A 26,530-nucleotide genomic window follows, 5' to 3' on the forward strand; every position below is an offset into this window, starting at 1 on the left:
TTCGCTGGGCTTGATTCGCCTCATAGCGTCGAGACGCGACGCGAAGCGACTTGGCGTGTGTGCGCGCGCGACTTCATCAACTCGAAACGTAAAATTCAAATTTCAGTCGCTGCGCTCAAGTCGCCGCCGCTGGTTCGTTACTTTCGAAATACGCTGCCGAATGTGAAGAAGTATAGTGAGATTGAACTGGCAAAAAGTTGAAAAAGAAAAGAAAAGTAATTTCGAAAAAAATTTGACAAAAACAACATTAATAAACAGAAAAGAGCTGGTGAAATAGTGTGGTGTACGGTGGTAACGAGCGTTAGGTGAGCGCGCCAACGACAAATTTCTAAAATATCCAAATAAGCGTAAAGTCGCAAAGCATGCGTATAAGTGGCAAAGTAACTGTAGTAAATGAAAGCAATCAACGTAAAGGCGAATAAATTGTCTGCGAATTGAAGGTGAAACAACTAGAAATTGCTTTTGAGCTCTTTCGTTGCATACGCAGTTGCACTGGCTGCAGCTTGTGTGTGCAGTAGAAATATTCAAAAATTATTTTCGTGTGTAATCAATTAGAAAATAATATTGAAACTCGTGCATATTTGCTAATTATGCGAGAAATGTGAAAAGTATTGTGTAGTTGCGCGAAAATTGACATTTTCGGCTTGAAAACGGTATGCGCCTGCGTATAAGTGCTCTCCTGTCGCTTGGTGGGACACGGGAGCGTATGAGTGTTGTAGAACTTTTTGAGTTGGCATGCTATTCCGGGTTATAGTGGACTCTAAGCAGTTTTGAAAAATAAAAAATAAGAGTTTTGATTTATATCAATAATCTTTACAAAAATATTGATTAACTAAAATATACTTTAAAAAATTAAAATAAAATTATTAAAATTTATATTAAAAATAAAAAAAATAAAATTTAAATTTATGAAAATTAAAAAATAAATAATTAATATTTTATTTATTGAACAAAAATAAAAATAAATATTGAATTAGTTTAAATAAAAAAAATATTTTATATAAATAAGAAATAAACTTTTTGATTATGATAAAATTAAAGATAAATAAAATAAAATTAAATTAATTTTTTGATTTAACTTTTATAAATTATTTTTAATAATTTAGTTATAAAAAAGAGATAAATATTTTGAATAAAAAAAAGATATATCAAAAATATAAATTTTAAATATAAAGAGATATGTATAAGTTTAAAACTTAAAACATTTAAATTGATTTCTTGTTATAAAAAAGAGATATTTTCGGAAAAAGATAATAAATTTATTGAGTTAAAAAACATAAAATTGATTTGTATGTGAAAATATTGCTAAAGTATTAGTAATTAAAAATAAAATAATTATAATTAAGTAAAACATTAAAAATTATTTTTTTAATATTCCAAAAATAAGCAGAAAAATAATTAATTTAGAAAATAAAATAATAAATAAAATAAAACTTACCAATGTAAAGCAAAAAAAAAAAAAATCAAAGCAAATAAAATAAAAGTTAACAATGTAAAAATTACAAAAAAAAATCAAAAACTCAAATCAAAATAAAAAAGGCGTAATATACATAATAATGCAATAAAATAAGTGATTGAAAAATTTTGGTTTCAAAATATTGTAAAAAGTTAGGAAAAATATTATAATAAAAAACTATTACGAATTTAAGTAATTATTACCAAGTAAATAATTAAAAAATTTATTAGGAAAATTTAATACAAAATTGGTATAACAAAATTTTTTTTATATGGGTAATATTTTTTTAAAATTTAATTTAAATAATTTAACACGTACAATTTAATAATTGAAATAATTAAAAACTAATAATAAAGAATTAATAAAAAAATATATGCTGATAGAAAATATATTTTATATATCATAGTCCTTAAATTAAAAATAATTAAATTTGATAAAAAAATATAAATAAAAAATATTTAAAAATTTAATGAAATGAATAAATGTGTAAATTTACATAAAACAATCTAAAACTTTTGAAAAAGTATAAAATTATTTGAAGATTTTGCATATTATGAAATTAAATATTTTTATTCATATATATGAAATAAAATAATAAATTAAAAATATGTATAATTAAATTGAAATTTAAGAAATTTAAAAAAAATATATAAAAAAATTTAAAAAAAATTAAAATTGCAATAATATTTTAAATAAATATATTTAATATAATAATGTATATTTTCATTAACTAAGTATTTTTTAAAATAAATATATTTAACATAATAATATATATGTTTTTTTAAGCAACAAGTATATTAAAAAAATTCCAATTCGCCTGGTTTTTATACTTTATAAACTTTTTGTTCAAATTTCTTACATACTATGAAAAAAATAAATAAAACGAAATAAATACACAAAATACTTTTCACACAATAATTTTTAAAAATTTTAAAAATAAAAAAAGCGGCAAGAAAGCCATAAATAAAAATATTTCCCAAACACTCTTGTTTTGCAGAAACATGTTACATTAAACACAACAACAAAAATAAAATATCCGCTTTAAAACGAGCAGTTTCCTTCTGCTATGAACCGGCGAAACAAAAACAACAGCAAATAACTGAAAATCACAATTAATTGCGGTAAATTTACAACAATAAAAAGCAGTAAACTTTTATTTGCCGCTTAAGGAAAGTTATCATACAAACATTTGCATTTGCAGTTACAATTAAACACCGCTAATTACATGAGAGTACTCTAAGCCCGCGCAATTATTTCATTTTGAGTGCAAACATTTTGTTTGAACTTTTTCGCCAGTGTTGCCGTATTCGCGAATTGTGTGAATTTCCTGCAGTCCACCATAAAAGGTAATCCGTTTTTTATTAGCTCACAATTTTTACATTTTTACCTATTTGAAATGCCAACAGCAATTAGCTGAAAATAAACTAAATCGTTCGCTGCGCTACTACAGCAACAAAATCTCATTCTAAATACAACAATTTATTTTATATCGCTGCATTTTTTGTTGTTGTTCGTACGCTTATTTGATGTGCGCTTGGAAATTTGAAATTCTATTGTGCTATAATAAAATCTTTAATCGGATTTTATTTGCTAGTTGGTGTGTGTTTCGTTGTGTTTTTTGCTTTTTTGCCTTTTCCTCCTTTTTTTCTTTTAGTTCAAGCTTTATATGTTGTGTAGTGTTGTTGTTGCTAATGCTGTGAGCGGGCATTGTAAAGCGCTTAGTTGCAGCGGCAGCATTGTGTGTGCTTTTATTGCTGTTGTTGTTATTGTTGGCTACTTAAAAATAATTTGCGCTAATTCACCAATACTCTTGCATGTAGCTGTGTGTGTATGTATGTGTGTCAGTAATAAGTATGTATGTATGTATGTGTGTTTGTAAGTGCGTAGTATAGGGAGATTGCATAAAAATTGGTTTGTTGTGGTCTCGTTGAGAAGGAAACTAAATGGAAACCTGTAAACAGCTTAGAGCACAGCCACCTGTTGAAGTTTTTTTTCGTAATTATTTGTGGGTATTGAAATTTGATGCCGGCGGGAGTGGGTGTTATTTGAGTAAAATTCTTAAAAGCAAAAATTCTTTCTTGAGTTGACCCGCCACTTAAAAAAACACACCCAATGAAAAGATCAAAATAGCCTGGGATTATTAACCTCCCTTGAATGACGATCACTGCTAACGTGTTAAGTCTGGTCCCTTCATTGGAAGGGTGCCGCTGCCCAGCTGGTTGATATCCTCGTAAGAGTAAAGGCTGGCATCACTTCCGTCCAATAAGTTCGATGAACGGGATAAGGACTGAGACGAGTAGGTCCTTGTGGCATTTACTACAGTGGCTATATAAAGGAGCGCAAATTCGGTGTGGGATTCGTGATAGGAGTCGCCGAGTCCTGGCATTCACACTGGTAGATGAAAGTGTAGCCACAATCCGCCTCAAAGCGAAGTTCTTCAACATATCGCTGATTTGTGCTTACGCCGCGACGGAAAAGAAGGACGACGACGCAACTATGACAGCTGCCCCCGCCACGATATCAAAATCGTTCTTGGCGACTTTAACTTGCCCAGGGTGGGCAAGGAAGGTATCTTCAGTCGGTAAATTTAGCTTCCACGAAGAAACATCCCCAAATCGACGGGGCTCGAAATATGGTTATCTGTAGTACCAGATTCCAGCTAAGAAAATTCATCAAGCCACCTGGCTGTCTCCGGATCGAAAAACCACCAACCGGATCGATCATGTTGTGATAAACGGGAGACATGTCACCAGTGTTTTAGATGTGTGTGCGCTCCGAGGTCCCAATATCGACTCGGACCACTATCTTGTTGCAGCAAACAACGCACATCAACAAACACAAAGAAGCTTAGACGTCTAGAAGCTGCAATTACGACAGACAGCCGAACGATTTTCTACTCGACTTGCACTCCTGCCCTCTGAGAGCACTCTTCAGAAACTCGGAATAAGAGAAATGTGGGACGGCATTGTAAGCTCCTTACGTACAGCTGCAAACAGAACCATCGGTTTTCGGAAAAGTCAAAAGAACAGCTGGTACGATGAGGAGTGCCGTGTTGCAGCGGAGAGATATCTATCTATCTGATAATAAGAAAAAAATAGAAAACCGTTGGGCGGAGGACTTTTCCATTACCTATAAAACCTCGTAAGTGGAGAGCTTTTCTTATAGGTGTCAAGCTCGTCAACCACTTCATACTCACTCATTTCGGCCTCTCTCTTTTTTTGACTGCAAACGCGACTCGCTACTCGAAGACATTCCCGTTACAATTAAAAGCTCATACTTGGAGAGGCTTGCTTAGAGCTGTTTATCACCAATTTGTGTTTTTTTTGACCCACTCTAATGTATGTATGTTTAACATATGTCAGAAAATCAATATTGCAATATACATAAGCCATCGTTTTTGCCAATAAAGCAAAATTTCAAAATTTTATATTTCCAGTGCGATTGTTAAACTTAATAAATGAACAAGAAAAGAAAATTGCTTTGTTGAATAAAGAACATGTTATTCAACAGTGTTGCAATTTTCAGTCTTGCGTATGGAACTGTGCGCTGTGAAAACCAACAAAAGTCATTGCACTTGCGTATGCACCTTTTATCACTCGTGTAAATAGCATATAAAAAGTGTAAAGATATAAAAAAAAACTAAAACAAAGAAAAAAAATCGAAAATCAAAGAGCTGCAATTTTCAAGTTTGATGCCTAAAAGCTAACCTTTAACGGCTCATAACTCACTAATTGTTTATGATTTTCCATAAACGATCGCATGTGGCATCTAAACGCAAGCATGCGCGCTGCAAGTTGCACACCAAAAAATACACACAAGCACACAAACGCAGCCATAAAACATTCGCGGCTGTTGAAGCTTAAAAAAATTGCTTTTTTGTTATTTTTAGATTTAACCATGAAGGATAGTTTTTAGTTAAACGGTGTAAACGTACGTCTATACGGTATATACATATGTGTGCATAATGTATGTATGTATTGTATACACATATACATACTTGTATACATATGAATGAAAAACGAGTAGCGTTGCATATGATTACTTATAGCTGTTTGACTGCATTGATGTTTTTGTTTTTTGGGGTGCTAAAAAGTTCAAGGCAATAAATCTGCTACAAAAAATCGGTAAATAAGAAAAGTTAATATGGTGAAGTCGTGTGTACGATATTAAATTAACAAATAATTACACATATATATATGTTTAAACATATTTAACTGAGCATATAATATGTAATAGCTGCTTTCAATTTACCAGACCTTGAAGTGTAACGGATCGAACAAACAACTGGTATAATCGCCATAGACTGGTATAATAGATTGGAGATTTAATAGCAAACATTATTTATCAGCTTAATGAGCTACCAGCATACTCTCGCTTCCTCTTTGATTGAATTCTGGATAGTAACAGCAATTGTTTCCACATATAAATAATTCTCGCCTTCAAACGGATGTTTTTTGGCTACCCAGAGTATACTTGGTCTAAGACCGAAAGTCGTGAGCTGTTTGAGACATAGGTAAAAGAATCGTTTCTGGTCACTCCCAAGTAAATGGCGCTCAGAGAACTTTTTTAACTTGCGTGAGCACATGGCTATTTCCTCCTCACACACATATAAACTATTATTTGTAAAAATAGCAGAGCTCAGACGACGATAGTGGCGTATCGAAGACGGCTAATACATATTATATATAATATTTTTATTTGATCGAAACCTTGAAGTGTTGCTAATTCGTATTTAATTTGGCAAGTTGTTATTTTATTGCACAATTCGTTGTTTGAGCTGTTGATTTTATTTGTTTTTGACTTTATTAAAAGTTGTTGTTTAATCTTGCTTAAAATTAACTTCAATTCGTTGATAGCACTTATTTTCATTGGCTGCTATAAAGACTTTAATAAGTAAGTACACTGAAATTTTTCCCTTTAATTTCACAAAAACTAGCTCAAATCAGTGATTAACTTTAACAGTTGCCCTATTTAGTTAAGATTTATTGACGTCTCTATATTATTGACTTTGATTCAGCCAAGCGTCAACAATTTCTAGGAATCTTGCTGATTACTAGATCACTATGAATACCCCATGACCATTTTATATTCCTTTCTGCTCGCCGAAGTAGGCTTGATTTTAAATAAAATGTGAGAGGTAGAAAATAGCGTATTGGGTCGAAGCTAAGAGGGACGTTTTCAGGGAGAGTTTTCTGCACGCAGCTCTCTGTCAATCTTTGCCTTAGGCTAACAGATCACTGTAGCGTTTTTCAGGCAGTGGTTGCTAACAAGGTGGTACACATCATGCGCTCAAAGCTAGTAAAGGTATATCTGTCCTCACTGGAAATAGCATCAAGTTACTTCATCATCAGACTCGGTGCCTGATTACAGCTGAATCGCTAGCAACTGCGAAGTTGATGAGCTAGCCAGAGGTGGCATGCTTGCCCCGCTCACTGTGGAATGGGATCGATTTGGATCTCCAGCACTCTAGCACTGGACCAATGGACCTCGTGTAGGCTTAGAAAGCGCTGTTCTCTTTTGGCCTAGAGTAGAACGCAGGAGATCTACTGAACTACTTGTCTTAAGAAAATTTAATCTTGCCGCAATCGTAGGAGTTTTTACTGGACACTGTTCAAAGGTATCGGTTAGGTTAAGAAATTTGTCGGAGCTGTCAAAGTTGTATGAAAGAGGATGAGGTGGCACTTTCACGTCCTTTGCCCAGCCTTTCAGGCTGAAACGTCTCGGCAGTCTTACCTTCGGCAAACCAAAAGACATAGCCGAAACTGGCATTAGTTGCCTCAAACAAATTTGAAGGAGGCTTAAAACGCTTCGTCGATTTTTAATGGTTTTATGATCCAGTTCGTGGGTACTCCAACGGATCAGTCCAAGTGAGATCCATGTTATGATCGACTCCTAATCTAAACTAACCTAAAGAATAGACAGTTTTTTGCCAGGAAAAGCCCGTGTTTCTTTTGTTTACGTAGACTGCCGAGGTCTGAGTCATCTCCTTGAGATTACTCGACCGTAATCTCAATCATCTTTCTCAAGCATGAGTAGGTGCCGAAAACGGAAATGAACCGATGAAGTAACAGTACTTTTTGCTTAATTATGCAAATTGCGCGTACCTGCTCATTGATTAGTCATCGGCGAATCGGCGAAAGTGTCATCTTCCGGTTAAGCTTAACTAAGCTCATTGCGAAACGCAAAGTACAACTAATGAACGCCAATTTTAAATATATGTACACATTATAGCATTTTTGTAGCGAAATTAACTAAGTCAGAACAAAAATTAGTTCCATTATCGAGCGTATGTATTGTCCAAATGCTCCGTGACATAGCGGAATTCGTTGCACGCGCCAGCTGTTGCGCTTTTTTTCTGAATGAAACATTTGCGTATTTAGTATTGTCCTTAAATTTCGCCGCCTCTAGAATTGTTTATATACAAACACATAAGCTTTTATTTCAATCATTTTTAATGACTACCCGCAGCAATTTTTTTTGCTTCTTTTCTACAAAAATTATCGCTTTATGCACATTACAACAACTTTAGTTCCTTCTCTGGGGTTGTTATAAAGTACATAGCATTTATTTCAAGCATTCGAGCGATGCTTATTATTCAACTGCGATTCTATTATTACAAATTTAGATGTGTGTATGAGTGTGTATGTGTCGGTATGAATGTCTATGATATGTGCATGTCTATGTATGGGTTTGTAGATATCCCGGTTAGTTAGTCTTTGTTGGAGATTTTTAATTTACGAACTGCACTTAGTGGCAATTAATTTGGTGACGAAAATACCGTAATTGAGCGACAGAACGGGCTTTAACTGTAGCAAGTGTGTTTAATTGTTTGTGCGAGAGTTTGTGTGTATGTTGGTATTTATATACAGTTTTTCTGCGAGTGTGAGTAATTGAAAGTGATTAAAACTTTTTATGTAATATTTTTTTAATTAATACTATTTTTTTTATTTTACTGAAGACACTCTGGAAGTATGAGAGATTAGACGGAAAATTTTTTCATGCTTCAAGAACTATAGTTATAATTAGTTTTAGATACAAATTTGATTTTCAAAGATGTTATGTAGCATATGAGACTAAGCTCCATTGGAATCTTTAAATATCTCCAGGCCTCAGCTTGGATTATAATTAATTTGTTTTCAAATGTGGCCAATAATGTGATTGAGTGATGACTTTTTTGGCATGTTTGACACAAAATGTAGGATGAATTGAGCAAATTAGTGGGGAAAAGTCCATCAACATTTTACCCAAATCCAGCTGCGTAAGATCATTTAGTTTATTTAAATTTCCAAATGTGATCAACTATTAATCGTAACCATTCCTTTGGCCCTACCGAAAGAATTCGTACTTTACCAAGCTATAAAAACGACTTTCGATCGATTTTAACGTATTTCTTTTGGGTTATTCGGTGCTGATAAAGAAGCTTTGTGGTACTTATTAGTTTCCTTTGGGTTTCTGTGCATTGCGGTGCTAATTACATAACTCTTTAATTTAAACATCATATACATAAACCTAAGCACCATTGTCGGTGCTGACACGCTTGAGGAATGTGGCAGCCATAGCAGATTTGGCAAAAATCTCTTTTGCGACTTTTACTGGGCTTCACAATATAATATTCATTATTTTGAAACGAGTCATTAATTCCAAATTTAAAATAAATAATTTTAGCTTATGGCAGTTCCCTGAACTAGCGCGGATAAAACTCTTTATAAAAAAGATAAAATTAAAAGTGTTGCTTACGTTTGGGGCCATATACTATAAAACTATTAGGAGAGGGATATCTGAATACGTTATAAACTGAATATGATAATGAAAATGACAACTTTGTAAAGAAAAGTATATTTGTACGAAAACGATCATTTCTGATCATTATATGACCATTTCCTTCGAAGTATATGTTAGACGTATTTAAAAAGTGAATATAAATTAATAAAGAAGGCAAAGATGAGTATTTGAGTAAAACTCCGTCCTAAACATTTTTTGGCGTTCGGCTTGGTGAAAGATCTCGAGTCATCTTTTTGAGTTATAAGTATATTCTTAAAAAGTTTCCAAAATATTTGTAAAACTAGTTTATATCAATTAAACTCAAATCTTTAATGAGCTAAGAGGTCTGTGTTGGTATTTATGGGGTTACATGGGTTTAAGGGTTTTAAAAAATCGATTTTTTATTGTCTTATTACTACTATGATCAAATTGAAAGGTGAATTTTGTCCATTTCATCTCCTTCAAAGTAATCCCCTCCCTCTGCAATACACTTATGCCATCAGAGCCTTCTTCGATTCAGCATTTATATCCTCAATTGAGTCAAAACGGTGTCCTCGGAGTGGTCATGTGAATTTGCTGAATAGCCAGAAGTTACACGAAGGTAAATCAGGCGAATGCCGTGGTTCCGGCACGATATTAGTTGAAATGATCACGAATAACCAATGCAGTATGAGATGGTGCATTTTCGCACTTTTTTGTACAATAAATTCTTCACTTTTAAAGCCTCACAAAACGACGCGTATCTGAAACACTAATGAATATTTTCACGTGAAATTTAGCATATTTGTCACTAACAGTACTACCAACTTACAGAAAACAAAATTTACCGATTCGAAAATACGCGAAGTATAAATTAAAAATAAATAAATAAAAAACAAAATCAATTTGATCACAGTATATACTCTACAATACCTCCAGAATATTATCCTTGTTTCAAGTTGATACGAGTAATATTTTCAGAGATACAGCCTTAAGAACTTCTGCGCTTGAGGCTAGCTAGGCTAAGTGCGCCGTCTTTAAACGCGTTTTTCTCAAAACTGTGATTTTTAAGTCGATTGGCAAGATTTCTCGAGAACTGCTCAAAGCGATCTTCACGGAATTTTACACAGATACAGTTCTTAAAGACTTGGAAGAAGAATATTTTTTCGATTACAACTCTTTGGAAAAAAATGTCGTGAAATTTTAATTTTTTTTGTAAAAATGTCTGCCAAAAATCCGGTTTTCAGTTTTTTCACCAAGTTCTAAGTTAAGGCTTTAACTGAAACACGTATTTTTTCACTTTAGATGATCCTGCCAACGCGGGCGCACCTTTTTTCTGAGGGGTCACCGGAAATGTCGTCGCAATGTCCGAGTTTAAAGTAATTTTTTCCAAAAATTTCAGAATTTTTTTGTTAATAGTAATAGTCTTTAACATCACAGTTGCAAAATGGTTGAACGAATAGAAAGCATTTTCAAAATAGAGAAATGGAATGGCGTGAGTTAAGAAAAAGATCAGAGACAGTAGACAGTCTAAGACGCAATATTTACAATTTTTCTTTTTTTAATTAACATGCTTTTGCTTCACTAACCGAGCATATTGACACTTCCCCACATATTGAGTGTCGCATTATGGATTTTCATTTCTACAAATTTTACACGAAGCTAGTTTCAGCAACTTACGATTTACTTCGCGGGAATGTAAATTAAACGTGCTAATATTTACTATAAATACGACCAAACTTATAAACAAAGAAATGGTTGTCTCTTTGTTGTTGTTGTTGCACGAGTACATCGTGTGCTGACAATTAAACGTTTATTGAACTGACATAGAGACACGAATGGATGCGCACTTTCTGAACACGCGCACCTAAATATAATATAAAAGCACTAAAATGTATGTGTGGGTGATCTAAAACTATAAATTTAGTATTTTAACACGCGAAAGACAAAAATAACCCATGGGTTTGCGTGGAAATTAGATTAAATGCAATTTTAATTAATTTGATTTATGTACTTTATGTAAATTTTGCACATAAAAATTAGTTGAACCAGATTAAATACATAAATGTGATTTAAATATTAATTTTTGAAAATATTTTGAATTGTGTGTTATCTTAATAAAATTTCTGTTATTAAATGATTAATTTTACTAATTCTAATTTATTGCATTTTTTCATAATTTTATTTTATATTTTAAATTATTTTGATTTTGTTTTCATTTGCTGTTAACATATATATTAAATATTGCAATTGTTATTAATATTTGGAATGAATAATTTTTCTATTATTAATTTTACGCAAATCGCACTTATTGTGTTTTTCATGTCAACCCACGATTAGCGTTCAGCTATGCAATTGAGCCAGAGCAATAGTCCATGAAGAGAAATTATATAATATAAGCCACCGAAACTAATTGCTGTATGCACCATTACAAGCATAAGTCTCAAAATATATTTACAAACACTAAAACATACTTATATATATTTGAAATTTGCTCTAAATATGGCTTGAGCTGTAGATTAGCTTAGATCTTTATGTAAGTACTCATCAGTTGCTTTAATTAAGCGTGTGTATATCAAAAAGTTAGCCGTAAAGGCTACAAGTGGGCGTATGTTATTAATTAAATACCTAGTATAAGGTATTGTATGCACCTGACCTTGACATTTGAATCACTCGAGCTGACCGAGAAACTTTGTGGTGTTAGCTCGCACGGTGTGTTGGAATAAAACATGAACTTAATTGTGTTTTGTCTCATAATAATGACAGGAAAATATATTATTCTATGAATTAGTAAAATAAAGAGTGTGCCATAGCCTAAAAGTAGGCAAAATATTTTTTTTATTCTAATTTTTTAAAGAATGGTAGCCAGTGCGAAGCTGTGAAAAAAAATTATTTTATATGTTCTTAAATTATTGTTAAATAGTAAATCGGCCGAAAAGTATATATAAAATATTATTATTTAAATATAATCGCCCTAAATGTAGGCAACATTGAAATATTGGCATGCGAATAAACTTCTTTTAGCCTTATACAAGCGTGTTGAAAAAACCTAATAATTTAAAATTATAGAAAATGACGGAGTTTTCAATAGGAACGCTACAAAAGTATACATTTCAGTATATATTTCATCATGGATCCAACAACGAGTCGAAATTATTAAAATTTACTACTGAAATTCGTAGTCAGTGGCCTGAACTTTAAGAGCGCTACGTCCAATTTGTGGTAGTCATAATCGTCCTGTCAGACCAACAATTGAGCGTCTAGTGGAAAAATTTAAATCCACTGGGAAAGTACAAAATTTGCTCGTGCCAGTGAGATAAAGAAGTGCCAATTAAGGAAGACCGAAATCAGTCTCCCACACGCCGTTCTCAAGCGTTGGGCATCCCTGTGACGTCGTTTTGGCGAATTTTGCGAAAATATCTTGACCTACATCCTTACAAGATCAAATTGACGCAAGAACTGAAACCGTGTTGTACGTGTGTACGTGAAGCAACAACTTGAAAATGATTCAGATTTTCATCGAAAATCATTTTCAGCGATCATCTTCAAGACCATTGCATCCGAAAAAAATTAAGGTTTGGTGTGGTTTATGGGCCGGCGGTGTTATTGGGCCGTACTTCTTCCGTGATGATCAAGACCGGTACGTTACTGTGAATGGGAATCGCTACCGCTCAATGATAACCAAATCTTTTTGTTCCGAATTGGATGTCAAGGACTTGGACAATATGTGGTTCCAACAGCACGGCGCCACAACCCATACAGCGTCACAATAGATTTATTGAAAACCAAGTTTGGTCTACGCGTTATCTCACGAAATGGCCCAGTCAAATGACAGCGTCGGTCGAGCAATTTGACGCCGTTAGACTATTTTCTGTGAGGCTACGTCAATCCTATGGTCTATGGGAGCAAGCCAGCGACGATTGATGAACTTCGTACGAATATCGAATGTGAAATTGCTGTAGTATCGGCCGATTTATGCTTGAAAACCGTCGAAAATTGTGTTCAGCGTCTGGACTTCTACAAGAGTGCCCGTGGTGGCCATGCAAAAAAAAATCGAGTTTCATACATAATGGCATCGAATGTCATTTTTCAGAAATATAGAATTTCATAGATATCCGAAACTGTTTTTGTTTTATTAAAAAAAAAAAAAACAGTTAGTAATGTAATGAGAGAAAGTCTTAAGTATAAAATCTCTTCGATTCGCTAAATAATGGAAGTGGCGAATCGAACAATCAGATGGTGTTCAAAAATGAACATGTGCGTTGAGGAGCAGAATATTTAATTTTAATTTTATTCTTATAATGCTTATTAAGAAAACACATACAGTCCACACATTTTATATAATTACATTCTTTCCTTTAGCAATATGTTCAAACGTCATTGATTATTATTGATAATGCTGCGACAGTACAAAACATAAACAAACACACAAACACATAGACATTCCAATGTGATACACCTGCATTAAACACTTAAATATACAAACATATTTATTTAGGTTAAGATGTATACATATGATAACATATTGACCTAAGATATACCTTTTGGCAATTGATTAAAAATGCACATTGGCACTTGAAAACAACGTCATGCAGCATAAACAATATGCAACATACATACATATATCACTATGACGCACTAAGAGAAGTGGTTGATACTGCGCGCCAATAACCCTGGATGTGAAGAATGCTTTCAACTTCGTACGAGTAAAGTGGGCAAACATAATAAAAGCTCTATACGATGACCTCAAGTGGCAGCAGTGGCTAAAAATTTGGATGACCTTCCGGATCAAATGCAATGACTGCATAAATGGTTTGTTACCATGAGTCTAGAGTTGGCTGAACAGAAGACAGAAGTCTTGTTCATAAGCTCCAGGAAAATTGAAGAAAGGATTACTTCACAGTCTTGTTCATAAGCTTCAGGAAAATTGAAGAAAGGATTACTTCACAGCCACAGTTGAAGTACCATGGTGTAATAGTTTACTCAAGACTCAAATACAAGGAGCACTTGCTTTATTTAGAATGGTGGAAAATAAAGGCTGTGTACGCTCCAGCCGACGACTTTTAGTAGCTAAGGTAATGAGTTCAGTTATACTGTATACGACTCCAATATATGTAGATACAGGCGCTAGACATAAGATAATATGCTAGACCAATTAACGCAATGCATAGGCTTTCTGCAATACGCATGATAAGTACTTTCCGAAACATATCAAATAACGCTGCTGAGGAATTAGTCAGTATGGCGCCGCTTGACATACAGTGTGACGATTTCGGGCGAAAATATAACTTATCAGAGACGTTTAGCAGTAAAAAGAGATGAGAGAATCAAAAGCATCGCATTGTGGCAGCAACAGTGGCAAACTTCATGCTAAGCGCGGTGGACACACAGACTGGTTTCGGACATACATTTGTGGATAGATAGACAACCTGGGGTTCTGGATTTCCAACTGACTCATATTGTCCGACGTGTACATAGACTCTGAACACGTACTCTGTCATTGACTCAAAACGGTTTCCATGAAGCGTTCGTTTGAGTTTGCTGAATAGCCAGATCTCACACGTAGCTAAGTCAAGCGAATACAGTGGTTTCTTACTGATATAGAGTTCAAATGCGAGGTACCTTTTACTCATGAGGTCTTCGGATGCCTTCCGCAACAATTAAAAGAGTTTTAAGCCCACTTTCTGTAGCGTTAATAAGCTTTATTTTCGATTATTCGTTCTTAAATAAATTCTAAGATTATATGTCGAAAATTCTTTAGAATGTTTGTTATTGTGCTTTGAAAAATTCGTATTTTTCCCATTCACTGTAAGTTATTCTAACTACATACAGTTTGATAAAGCAGCAATGCGTTTAGTAGATCGTGCAATCAGCTGAGCTCAGCTGGGTTACACATACCTGTAATTGCGTTATCTGAAAGTTGCGTGCTTTTTCTCTGATCTTCGTTTTGTAGGCAGTAATGAAATACAGAAAAATGCTAAAACAATTTATGAAAAATATATCAACAAAATATTTGCACGCATGGCGGTCACGCACGACTGAATATGCATTTTCACACGAAAGAAAATAGTTTATAAGTAAGAGTGTTTGAGTGTAGCATTTTCAAAGCTTAGGCTGACATAATAGATAATGTTATATTAATCTTCTATGTGTATATATAAGCAAGCAGGTGATAAACATATTAATATGCTTATATATATATAAGTGGATTATATATCAATGCATTCCAAGCCTGAAATAATAAAACATATACTCGTGCAAATGGCATACATCTGTATATCTGCCAGACGAATATTATTTTAAGATTTTATACATTATCTACATTTTTCTTTGATACACATTTTAATTTTTTTGTTATTGCAAACTGAGTTAATGTTTACCTATCCGGCGGCTGTTTTGCGAAATTCTCTTCTTCTTTTCTTGACACAAGTTTTATTTTCGCTAAAACATCTGTTTATTCGTTGACACAATTGTTTATCGATTTACAAGCGCTATAAATTATAATGACAAGAAAATGTTTGTTATTTGTTGTTGCCTTTGCTAATAATAGGGGCCTCCATTAACGGATTTCAGAGCACTGTATTAACTGCGTTGGCACTAACGGCGCCTAAGAGATAGTTACTGAAGTTTAGGAAAGAGAGAGTTTGCATCGTGCTGACGAGATTGTGACTTGATTATTTTGATTGAGCCAAACTAGATCTAGTTCTCTAATTCAAAAGCCTGTATTTACTATTGGAACTTTTTAAAATATTGTCCTAAATTTTTAAAATAATTTTAAAGTAATAGTTTCGCAGATATAGCCTTGAGAACTTGTGTACTCGAGTCTAGCGAAACTAAGTGCGCCGTCTTTAAACGCGTTTTTCTCGGAACTGTGCTTTTCAACTTGGTTGGCAAGATTTCTCGAGAACTACTTAACCGATACAATTCTTAAAGACTTGGACAAAGAATTTTTTTATTCGATACAAGTATTTGAAAAAAAAACTATGTGTTCAGTTTATATGGAAGCTATGTGCTATAGTAATCCGATCCGAGCAATTTTTTCGGAGATTATATTATTACCTTAAGCAGTAATCCGTGTCAAATTTCGTAAAGATACCACGTCGAATGCGAAAGTTTTCCATGCAAGCTCTTTATTCCGATCGTTCGGTTTGTATGTCAGCTATACGCTATAGTAAGCCGATCTGAACAATTTCTGAATATATCTTGTCAAATGCAGAAGTTTTCCATACAACAACTTTTTTCCGATCGTTCAGTTTGCATGGCAGCTATATGCTATAGTAAGCCGATCTGAACAATTTCTTCGGAGATTGCATTGTTGCCCTAAAAAATGACCTGTGCCAACTTTTGTGAAGATACATTGTCAAATATGAAAGCTTTCCATACAAGAACTTGACTCCGATCGTTCAGTTTGTATGGCAGCTATATGTTATAGTGGTCCGATATCGACAGTTCCGACAAATGCGCAGCATCTTGAAGAGAAAATGCCGTTTGCAAAATTTCAAAACGATATCTTAAAAACTGAGGGACTAGTTCGTATATATATACAGACGGACGGACGGACGAACGGACAGACGGACATGGCTAAATCGACTCAGCTCAACATACTGATCACTTATACTCGTATATATACGTTATAGGGTCTGCGACGTTTCCTTCTGGATGTTACAAACTTCGTTAAGGGTATAAAAATTCGCGAAATTTGTACAGAAATTTTAGTTTTTTTTCTCAAATGTCTGACAAAAATCCAATTTTCAGTTTTTTTCTTTCGACCAAGTTCTAAGTTAAAACACGTATATTTTCTCTTTATATGATCCTGTAAGGAGCTATCCTGCCAACGAAGGCGCATCTTTTTTCCGAAGGGTCACCAGAAATAGTGTCGCAATGGCCCAGTTTAAAATATTTTTTTTTTTTTCAAAAATTTCAGAATTTCTTTGTTAATAGTGTATGTTTGTAACAATAATAAATTCTAATAAAATATATAATTTTTTATATGAAAAAAAATTATTGAAAAGCGGCTGTTTTTTACCCGAAAAAACCATGGTACCCCATAAGTTAACGCTAGCGCCATCTATCGACGTAAATTCTTTTAACTCCACTAAACACACAAAAAGCAATACTTACTTATTTAGCTGAAGATAGCCACATTGGGCTTAAAATTCCCTGAAAAGAGTTTATTAAGTTTATTAAGAAGTTTTTAGTACCATGAAAGAAATGTCGACGACCATACGGATATAAAGTATATACCATATGTATATATTGTATATAAATGAGCAGCGAGAAAAGCCCAGCGATTTGAATCTCCATTTCTCATAACTAGTCTTTCAGTTTTTGAGATATCGATCTGAAGTTTTGCAAATGTGTTTTTCTCTCCAAGAAGCCGCTTGTTTGTCGGAATCACCGCTATTGGACCACTACAGGATGTAGCTGCCATACAAACTGACCATCAAAATTAAGTCTTTGTTTGGAAAACTTTTTTCTTGACAAGATATCCTCATGCAATTCGAAGAAGATTATTTTCCAAAGGAAGCGCTATAATCTCCGAATATATTGGGTAGATCTGACCACTATAGCCTTTCAAAGTCTGTCAAATCAAAAATGAAGGCTATTATTGCTTCGACAGCCGTTTTTACCGTTTCTTTGTTTTGATAATCTTTTGCCTCTGGTGACACGTAGTGGAAGTTCTGCCTAACTTCAACTTTTTCCTAAGTAATAATAATAAAATTATATTGCAAAAGAAACAAATAACTTTGAGACTTATATATAACTCAAATATTTTCCAACTGACTGCGCAAAAATAAGTCAAATCTATTATCTGAAGTTAAATAACAAAATAATACTACATTCTATTTTATTATTAGCATACTGGAATTAGATAAAATCACCTTTAAAACCCTACTGAATTAAATTTAATTACCGATAAATTTTTCTGTCTTCGATTTCGCTTTCTAGCCAATAATTGCCCATATTTTCCGTACTCCATAATATATTACTTACGTTTAAATATTAGCTTGTTTTACAACAAAACTATTGGAAAGCAAAGAAAAAATGACAACTCATTCTATTTTAGAATTCTAAAAATTCACCTCTAATGAAATAGAAAGGCAAAGCTCAGCTATCGCCGGTTTATTGCTAACACTGGCAATAAAAATTTACACTAGAAAATACTCGAGCAATTTGCAAAGAAAAAAAACCAAAAACAAGCAATAACAATAATACACACTCTGAGTGATACAAAAGCAAAAACAAAAGTAAAAGAAGAAAAAATAAATAAATGAAATATAGAAAAAAATAAAAATAAAAACAGATTCAACGCACAAAGCTTTGCAGACGTTTTAAGTTACAGACGCCGAAATCTATAAGTCTGAGCTGACGCTTAGGTGTTGCCGCCAGCGTCGGCGTCGCCGCCGATGACTACGCAAAATAGACAAAAAGCAATTTAAGTGATTTATGTCAACGCCAGATAATAGATGATACAAACATATGGATGCATACACACACATAAACATAAGTAAATAGCGGTGTTTGTATATAAACAGAAGTAAACAAGCAAACGTGTACATATGCATGTTATACATATGTATGTGGTCAAGAGTCGAAGAAATTGTGGGTGTGTAGGGGCATCACCTTAATCTTATTTATCAATTATTCGCGTAGATTTGTTTTGTTAATCGCTGCTACACATGCACACACGTTGAATAAGAGCATTGTCGGTATAGAAATATGTTTCGAGATATGTTTGAGTATATACATATGTACATAAGCATATGACAGATTTCATGTATGTACGCATATATAAAATAGAACAGCGCGCTATAATCACTTGTTGCCGGTAACAATGTCAGGCAACAATAACAACAACAGCGCTACGTAAACAACTATTACTAGAAAGCAATAACAAACAGAACAACAATAGCAATAAGCCCATCTCGAAATCATAAGAAAAAAGAAGATGCGAGCGACAATGAAAACACAACAAAGGCGGATCGAATCGACTAGCAGAAGAAGATATATTGTTGTTGTTGTTTTTGTTTTTATTTTTATTTTGTTACACATGCACACATACGCAACTTGTAGGCACCTTCCGATTTCTATATTTAAATTTCATGTAAACTTGGATAATCACGCGGCAATAAGCTTATTAAGCGATATACTTATACTCACACATCTGTGTTTGTGGCTTTCACGTCGTCATAATCCATTCAAAGTACATATCACCTAATCAAATTAGAACCGCACTGACAAAAAAAAAATTTTCACGTATGTATGTAAAATAAAAAAAATCTTTAAGTCGCCGGTCCGGTTTGCGCGCGCTGTTTAAATGGCTCGGTCGCCGTCAAATTTTATCAGATGACTTTCATACATTTGTATGTAAGTATATAGTATGTAGGTCTTTCCGGCGAGTATTTATAAATGATTTGTCTTAAAACAACTTAGTATGTATTAACTGAAAATTTGTTGTTTTGCTAAAAAATTGCTACAAAAAATTATTTGAATAAAGTTCAAAAGTTTGTCAAACTACCCCATAGGTGACAGAGTTCAGACTTTCTAGTTCGTGTCTCTGCTGCCGAATCTGCAAAAGTACTATGAGCAATAAATAATGTTGCCACATGTTGTCAATGTTTTAAGTAATTACAACTTTATGTATTTCAAAGGGTAAACACTTAGTTTACTAGGCAAATGAGAAAAGTTTATTAACCTTTGAGCTTTGTGTTGAGTAAGTGCACACGAGGTTTGTACAGAAAGTAACGTGAATTTTGCATTTTCGCTATGTTATCAGGAAGGTAGGTATATTTTTTTTATGTTCGTGGAACTATGTATAATAATTGCCAAGCATCTGTTTGTCAAAAGGTTTAAAGATCTCCGAATTACATGCACTTTTGTAAGCAACTAAAAGTGAAGCTTTAGATTTTTGCAATAAAAATAATTAATATAATGGTTGATTTTATTAAGCAAAGAACTTGCTCATTTTGTTGTCATCCTCTACCGGCGAGGGCTACGCCAAAGATTTGGCTTAAAGTCGCTGCTGATTTGGCTCAGCCTAAGCCATTTTGTAGATTGTTTTGTGTCTCAAACGCGTCAAGTCTCCGTTGGTTCCAAACTCAGTCACATGTACCATGTTATACTGCTTTGATTTTTCGCGTCTTTTCGCCTAAAATTCGACTCATATGGCAACCATCATATTCACCTGACTTGGCTTCGTGCGGCTTTTGGCTATTCTGCAAATTCAAAAGGTCAAATGATAGGATTGAGGAGATAGAAACTGAATCGAAGAAGGTCCTGAAGGCCATACCAAAAAAGAGTTACCGACTGTTTCGAGGTTTGGAAAAAAACATTTACAATACATAAACAAATTAAACTTCCTTTAGAAACATAAAATTGTCTATACTTTTTGACAAACCTCGTACGTACTTACAATAAAGAAGGTCATTTGATTCTCAGTTTTTTACTACATATTTCATTTGACTGACAGTATGTATCACTCAATATATAGACAATCGGCATGATCTGCTATTGAAGAACGGTGGAAAAACTTTAACTTCAGTTGCACTGAAGCTATAATAAAGTTCAGTTTTGATATATGAGTTCGTGTGTTGCTTACAGTAACTTAAAATATTCATCTCGGTAAAAATTTAAAATTATATGACGAAAATTGTCGGGCGTTTATTTTTTGCAACTTTTCGGCGTGGATTAACTCAGCAACAGTGCATCGAAGAACTTAAGTCAGTTTTTGGCAATGAAGCTCAAACAAGGGCCAGTGTTTATCGTTGGTATGGTGAATTCAATCGAGGTCTTAGATCACTTTAAGATGAATTTCGTGAAGGTTGTCTAAAATCAGCGGTTGTTCCGGAAACTGTTGGTGCTGTGCGCAAACTGATTTTGCAAGATCGTCATGTGAGCTATCGTAGATGGAGACAACTATAGACATTAGTGAGACTAGCATACATTCAATATTGCATGATTGTAGAAATATTTTTTTCCACCGCTGAAAAAAGACTCATGTGGATTGGTCGAGAGAAAGTTAAAAAATACGATAAAAGTGCTTCGAAACACGTCTATGACAGGTGATGAATCGTTTGAGCTCGAAAGTAAACTGCAGTCTGAGTGATACCCAACCATTTGGTTGCCCATTGTCTTTCAAGAAATCAAAAAACCCAATCACCGAAAACGGATTACTCTTCACTACGACTGAATCAATTGCATTTTTGATGAGTCATCCACAGCACAGTCCCGACTTGGCAGCGAATGACCATAATCCGTTATGTACATTAGATTAATATTAAAATATATACTTATATACATAATACAAATATGTATGTATGTGTTACATATATAAATGAATTAGGATAAGAAAAATCTATAAATAAAATAGCTCGCGGTAACCAGAGTTGAGTACTATTTCAACAGTGAACCTCGACGTTTATTAATTGGAGTTACCACCAATCAATACTTGTGTCGAATTGTTTTTAGTATTACTTAGCTGAAAACAAATATTTTGACCTGAAAATGACGCTATAAACAAAGCTTCAGCTGGAAGTGTAACAGAAAATCAAGCTTGATTTTGTTTTTTTGCTTTGATTTTGTCTCATCAGGTATTATTTGCTCTTATGTGGTCACTAAAAATAAAATCGGTACCAATTCCTGAAATAATTTTAAACTTGTGGGGAGGAAGGTTCTTATCTTGTTTTTATATTAAGATTATTTATTTAAGGCTAATTTTTAGACTTTCATATAAAACTACGAACTAACAAAAACATCATACTTTTTCTCGTTCAAGTTTACCCCTATCAAAATGGGTCATAGTGCGGCCGACACGACTACCGCCAGCCCGGCGGGTACAAATATGGCCATTGCAACTATAACGCCTATCACAGTGAAAAGCGTGGAAGCCAACGAAAAGCCGCCGCAGAAACCGAAGTTGACTTGGCGTGAGAAACTGCAAAAGGTCATCAATAATATCACCGTAGAGCCCATCCTAGCCGCATACATTATGCCCAGTGTGCTGTCGGGTTTGGCGACGCAAAATCTGAATTTAGAAAAGGCGTGTCGCGTTAACATGGACTATGGCGAAGTGGTGTGTGATGCGCTCACACGCAGAGATACCGCCAATTATACGCTGTAAGTAAAATCATTGTAATAATAATTAGCTTTGCAAACCTCTCACTGTGTAACTTACACAATTGCAGCGAGGAGGAGACCGTGCAACAGATGGTCGCACGCATGGCCGCCTGGAAAACTGTGATACAATCGATGTTTCCCTGTCTGCTCATTTTGTTTTGGGGCTCGTGGAGTGATCGGCATCATCGGCGAAAACCTTGTATTCTCATACCGATTATTGGCGAATTTCTGGGTACCGTAGGTCTCATACTTTGTGTGTACTTCGAACGTACGCCGATGGAGGTGGCCGCTTTGACGGAAGCCATATTTCCATCGCTAAGTGGTGGTTGGTTTACGATGCTAATGGGTGTCTTCAGTTATATAGCAGATATTACTACGGAAGAAGAGCGTACGCTACGTATTGGCATATTGAATGTATGCTTTTCGGTGGGCGTACCGATCGGTATGGCGTTCAGTGGACTGCTGTTGAAGTGAGTAAATATTCTAAGTTCTATAATATATATACTTTATAAGGTTTGGTACCAAAATTAAAGGAGCCCAACACACTTCTTACTATCCGACACAATCGTAGAGAAAAATTTGTATTAATGAACTTCATCAGGAGCACAGGGTGCTTCAGAGATAATTTAATAGAGTATAGCAGGATTTTAGTTCCGATGGCTTCACAATGGCTCTCCTGAAGACCTGGGTGCATCGTCAGACATGCACTTAACCACCTTAGTATATCTCACTTTAGAGTTTCTTGATTCATATTTGCTAAAACTCACGATAAAAAACCCAACTAGTTTTAGACAATTACGGCCTCGGCTTCGACTTCGTCTAGAACTACTGTTTTTCTTTCCTAGCATTGCTCACAAAAGCATATTTTGTCTATAGAAAATATTAAGTAATCACCTATATATTTTTATTTCCAGACAAATTGGTTTCTATGGCGTTTTCTCCATCTCAGCAAGTCTCTATTTGTTCTCGTTCCTATATGGTTTATTCTTCTTAGCTGAACCGCGTGCCAAACCAGAGAAGAGTGTGCCGAAGGGCGAGCGCAAGAGTTTATTAGCCGATTTCTTCGACAAGGATCACGTGGTGGAGACTTTCCGGGTGGCCTTTAAACGAGGCGAAAATCAGCGTCGTCAGCGTGTCATAATGCTAATGGTTGTTGTGATGGTTGTTATTGGACCAATGCATGGTGAGACAATTTTTCATGCCTAGCAACTTAAAGTGGTTATCAATTGCTTTCGTTTTTCAAAACCAGGTGAAATGTCTGTGACATATCTTTTTACACGTTTCCGCTTCAACTGGAGTGAGGTGGAGTTCAGCGTATTTTCAACCTATGCGATGGTCACCGGTCTAGTTGGTACGTATTTTGAGGTTATAATAAAGTTTGCTATTTAAATTGTTCCCATCTTACTTTCGTTTAGGCGTACTTTTCTGCGTCGGCATACTTTCGCACAAGTTGAAGATCGATGATGCGCTGGTCGGCGTTATTTCGAGTATGTCCAAGATTCTATCGGGTTTCGTTTACGCTTTTGCTACCGTGCCCTGGCATATGTATGTTGGTGCGATTGTGGAGATCTTTAACGGTACTGCCTTCATAGCGATGCGTTCGATTGCCACCAAGCTGGTGCGCAAAGATGAACTGGGCAAAGTGAACTCATTGTTCGGTGTTGCCGAAGCGCTGATGCCTATGGTTTTCGCACCCATGTACACCACTTTGTATGCGGCCACGTTGAAAGTATTACCCGGCGCTTTCTATTTGTTAGGCGGCGCACTCACCGCCCCCGCAGTGTTTATTTTCCTGTAAGTCACAGATTAGCTGTCTAATAACCGTGTTATTTATGAATGTCAAATCTACCCACAGTTGGATGTACAACTTCCAGCGCAAACAACAGCGCAAGGCTATTGCACAAGCCGCCGATAGTGAAGCTGGCGCTGGCAAAGCTGATTGTCTGGACGCCAAAGACGCGAATGGTAATATCAATGCGATTGAGGCGATAGCATTGGCGAGTGAGGCGAAGGGTCAATTAAACGGCATCGTAACGAATGTGATACATGAAAATCTCGAACAGGCCGAGCATGCGGCCGAATGTGTGCAACGGGATACTGAAGCGCGAGCAGCGGTTGTGGCGCAGGCGCAAACGTTAGCCAACGGCATGGAGAATAGGGCGTTCGAAGGTGATGAGGCAGAGTTGCGCCAGCGTCAACAAACGAGAGTGTAACCAATAGGTTTGGGCTGGACTGCATATGAGAGTATTTTTTGCAATGCATATTGTAAGGCGTAGCAGGTGTAGAAAGTTGTAGGGGTATACCCAGTATACACTGGTAGCGTGTGATGTATTATTTTTTTTTATTTTGAAAACGTGTAAAGTTATAATTACGTAATTTTAAATAAGTATACATATAAACATATTTTTTTGTTAGCTTTTAAATAATTTAAGTTGAACACTGTGTATTCTACTATTAATATAAAAGACACTAAGTTTTTGTTTATAAAAATGTGTGTAATTTTAATGTAAGGCGCATCTTGGCATAATAGTTAGATATTTCCTCTATTACTAAACTGATAGTTTAGGGTCGAGAACGTGTTGATGACGAACCACGTCCAGGACGGCCATCAACATCAACCGATGATCAACACTATCAATAAAATAATGAAATATGTAGTAGTTGTTGTTATAGCGGGTACCTAGTTCTCGTTAGGATGCTAAGGATTAGCTAAGTTGTCGTGGACGTCATCCAACGGAAGGTCCAAGAAACCTGCTGGATCGACAAGGTCAGACCAAAGGGAGAGGGGTGTCAGATGAGTTGGTGGGGAATGCAAAGAGATGGCCAGTGTCCTGCGGAGACTCATTGCACGAATATCGAAAGGATCAGTAAATACAATTTTCAAAGATCATTTGGGCCTTAGAAAAGAGAAAGCGCTACTGTTCCAAAATCACTCAATGTGAAACAATGTATTCCGACTACCAGGATGTCATGAAAAGTATTATTATTACTGGCGATGCATTTCGAAACTGAAAAAAACACGTCGGAGCAGGTCAAAAATCTAGGTTAGGTTGACAGTTTTTTTCGATTATCGAGGTGTGGTGCGCTCCGAATTTCTTCTGACTGGCCAATCCGTCAACAAGAAATACTATTTGAGTGTTATGCGTCAATTGCGCGAAGCTATTCGTAAAAGGAGGCCGGAATTACGGACCGACAACTCTTGGTTTTTGCACCTCTGGGTAAATCGTAGGAAGATGTCTAGTCAAATTAAGAAAATGTTCAAGTATGAACTTGATTTTGAACGGTCAATTTGTATAGCAGCTATATGCGGTTTTGATATTGGCGTTTCCAACAAATGAGCACTGAGTTTGCTTGAAATTTTGTGTTTCCAATGAAATCACGACTACAAATACGAGTATTTTAGTGGAACAAAAAATTCAAAGAAGATTGTGAATTCATTGTAAACTTGTTACATGTTAATGACGATAACTTCGATTAAGTTAGGGTAAAGAATTCCTCATGCTGGCATAAAAATATAGCAGAGCAACTCAACATCTCTCCTGGACCGACTAAACAAGTTTTGGTTAATGTTTTTGGTATGAAGCGTAACAATATTAGACTTGTACTCGTACCAAACCCCTGTGTATTTTGCAAAAAGGGACGTTGAGTAAAGGCCGGAAAAAAGATCCTTGGCAGCGTAGCTGAAAACCCTAATCCCCCATCAAATGCACCCCTACTGGGGACGAGAGGTGGATTTATAAATATGATTTCGAAACTGTCCAAAATTCTAGAGAAAGGCATTCCAAATATTAGCCAAAGTCAAAAAATCAAAAATTTCGTTTAAGGCAATGAAGGCCATCCCAGCAGAGGCGTATAATAAGCACATTAAGACAAAAAAGCACCCGGAAATTGTAATTAAATGTCCTACTGTCCTTAATTACTATGCCAAATATGAGTGCAATCTGTCAACCAGGTGCGTTGCGATTTTTACAATGAGCAAAAATATCTCACAAAGAATTTGTCTCAAATTTTGTATCTCTAAACAAACTTCGTGTGCGAAGTCAATACGAATGTTGTAAAAGGCTTACGGTGATTCAGTTTTATTAAAAACACAACTAAGTGTGATATAAAGCCTTCATAGACGGTCGAGAGATCTTTGAAAGTATCCCTCGATCTGGCTGACCTTCGACCCCTTCAACCTCTTCATCAGATATGGCTCCGTGTGATTTTTTTTTGTAA

General features: G+C 35.0%; 2 protein-coding genes across 3 annotated transcripts in view; one reads left to right on the top strand and one right to left on the bottom strand.

Annotated features, from left to right (window-relative positions):
* The window catches only part of LOC126758615 (high mobility group protein DSP1), a 273,973-nt gene that overhangs the window by 133,610 nt on the left and 113,833 nt on the right, over window positions 1-26,530 (bottom strand). The window lies entirely within an intron of this gene.
* Window positions 92-24,969, top strand: LOC126758617 (solute carrier family 46 member 3). Of its 2 annotated transcripts, XM_050472960.1 has the most exons (9): window positions 92-440; window positions 2,454-2,577; window positions 2,658-2,802; window positions 21,972-22,312; window positions 22,381-22,782; window positions 23,227-23,495; window positions 23,562-23,663; window positions 23,728-24,106; window positions 24,168-24,969. In XM_050472960.1, the coding sequence occupies exons 4-9, from the start codon at window positions 21,987-21,989 to the stop codon at window positions 24,523-24,525; spliced, it is 1,836 nt and encodes a 611-aa protein (XP_050328917.1). In that variant the 5' UTR covers window positions 92-440; window positions 2,454-2,577; window positions 2,658-2,802; window positions 21,972-21,986; the 3' UTR covers window positions 24,526-24,969. The 2 variants fall into 2 exon arrangements, with proteins under 2 accessions (XP_050328917.1, XP_050328919.1); XM_050472962.1 differs by having other exon boundaries at window positions 92-305; window positions 2,454-2,802.

Source organism: Bactrocera neohumeralis, chromosome 5, assembly GCF_024586455.1.
Source record: "Bactrocera neohumeralis isolate Rockhampton chromosome 5, APGP_CSIRO_Bneo_wtdbg2-racon-allhic-juicebox.fasta_v2, whole genome shotgun sequence".
NCBI classification, from domain to species: domain Eukaryota; kingdom Metazoa; phylum Arthropoda; class Insecta; order Diptera; family Tephritidae; genus Bactrocera; species Bactrocera neohumeralis.

Coding starts and splice junctions, on each gene's coding strand:
- LOC126758617 (XM_050472960.1), top strand. CDS start 21,987: ATGGGTCATAGTGCGGCCGACACGACTACCGCCAGCCCGGCGGGTACA. Junction 22,783..23,226: donor TTCAGTGGACTGCTGTTGAA/GTGAGTAAATAT, acceptor TTTTATTTCCAG/ACAAATTGGTTTCTATGGCG. Junction 24,107..24,167: donor CCCGCAGTGTTTATTTTCCT/GTAAGTCACAGA, acceptor ATCTACCCACAG/TTGGATGTACAACTTCCAGC.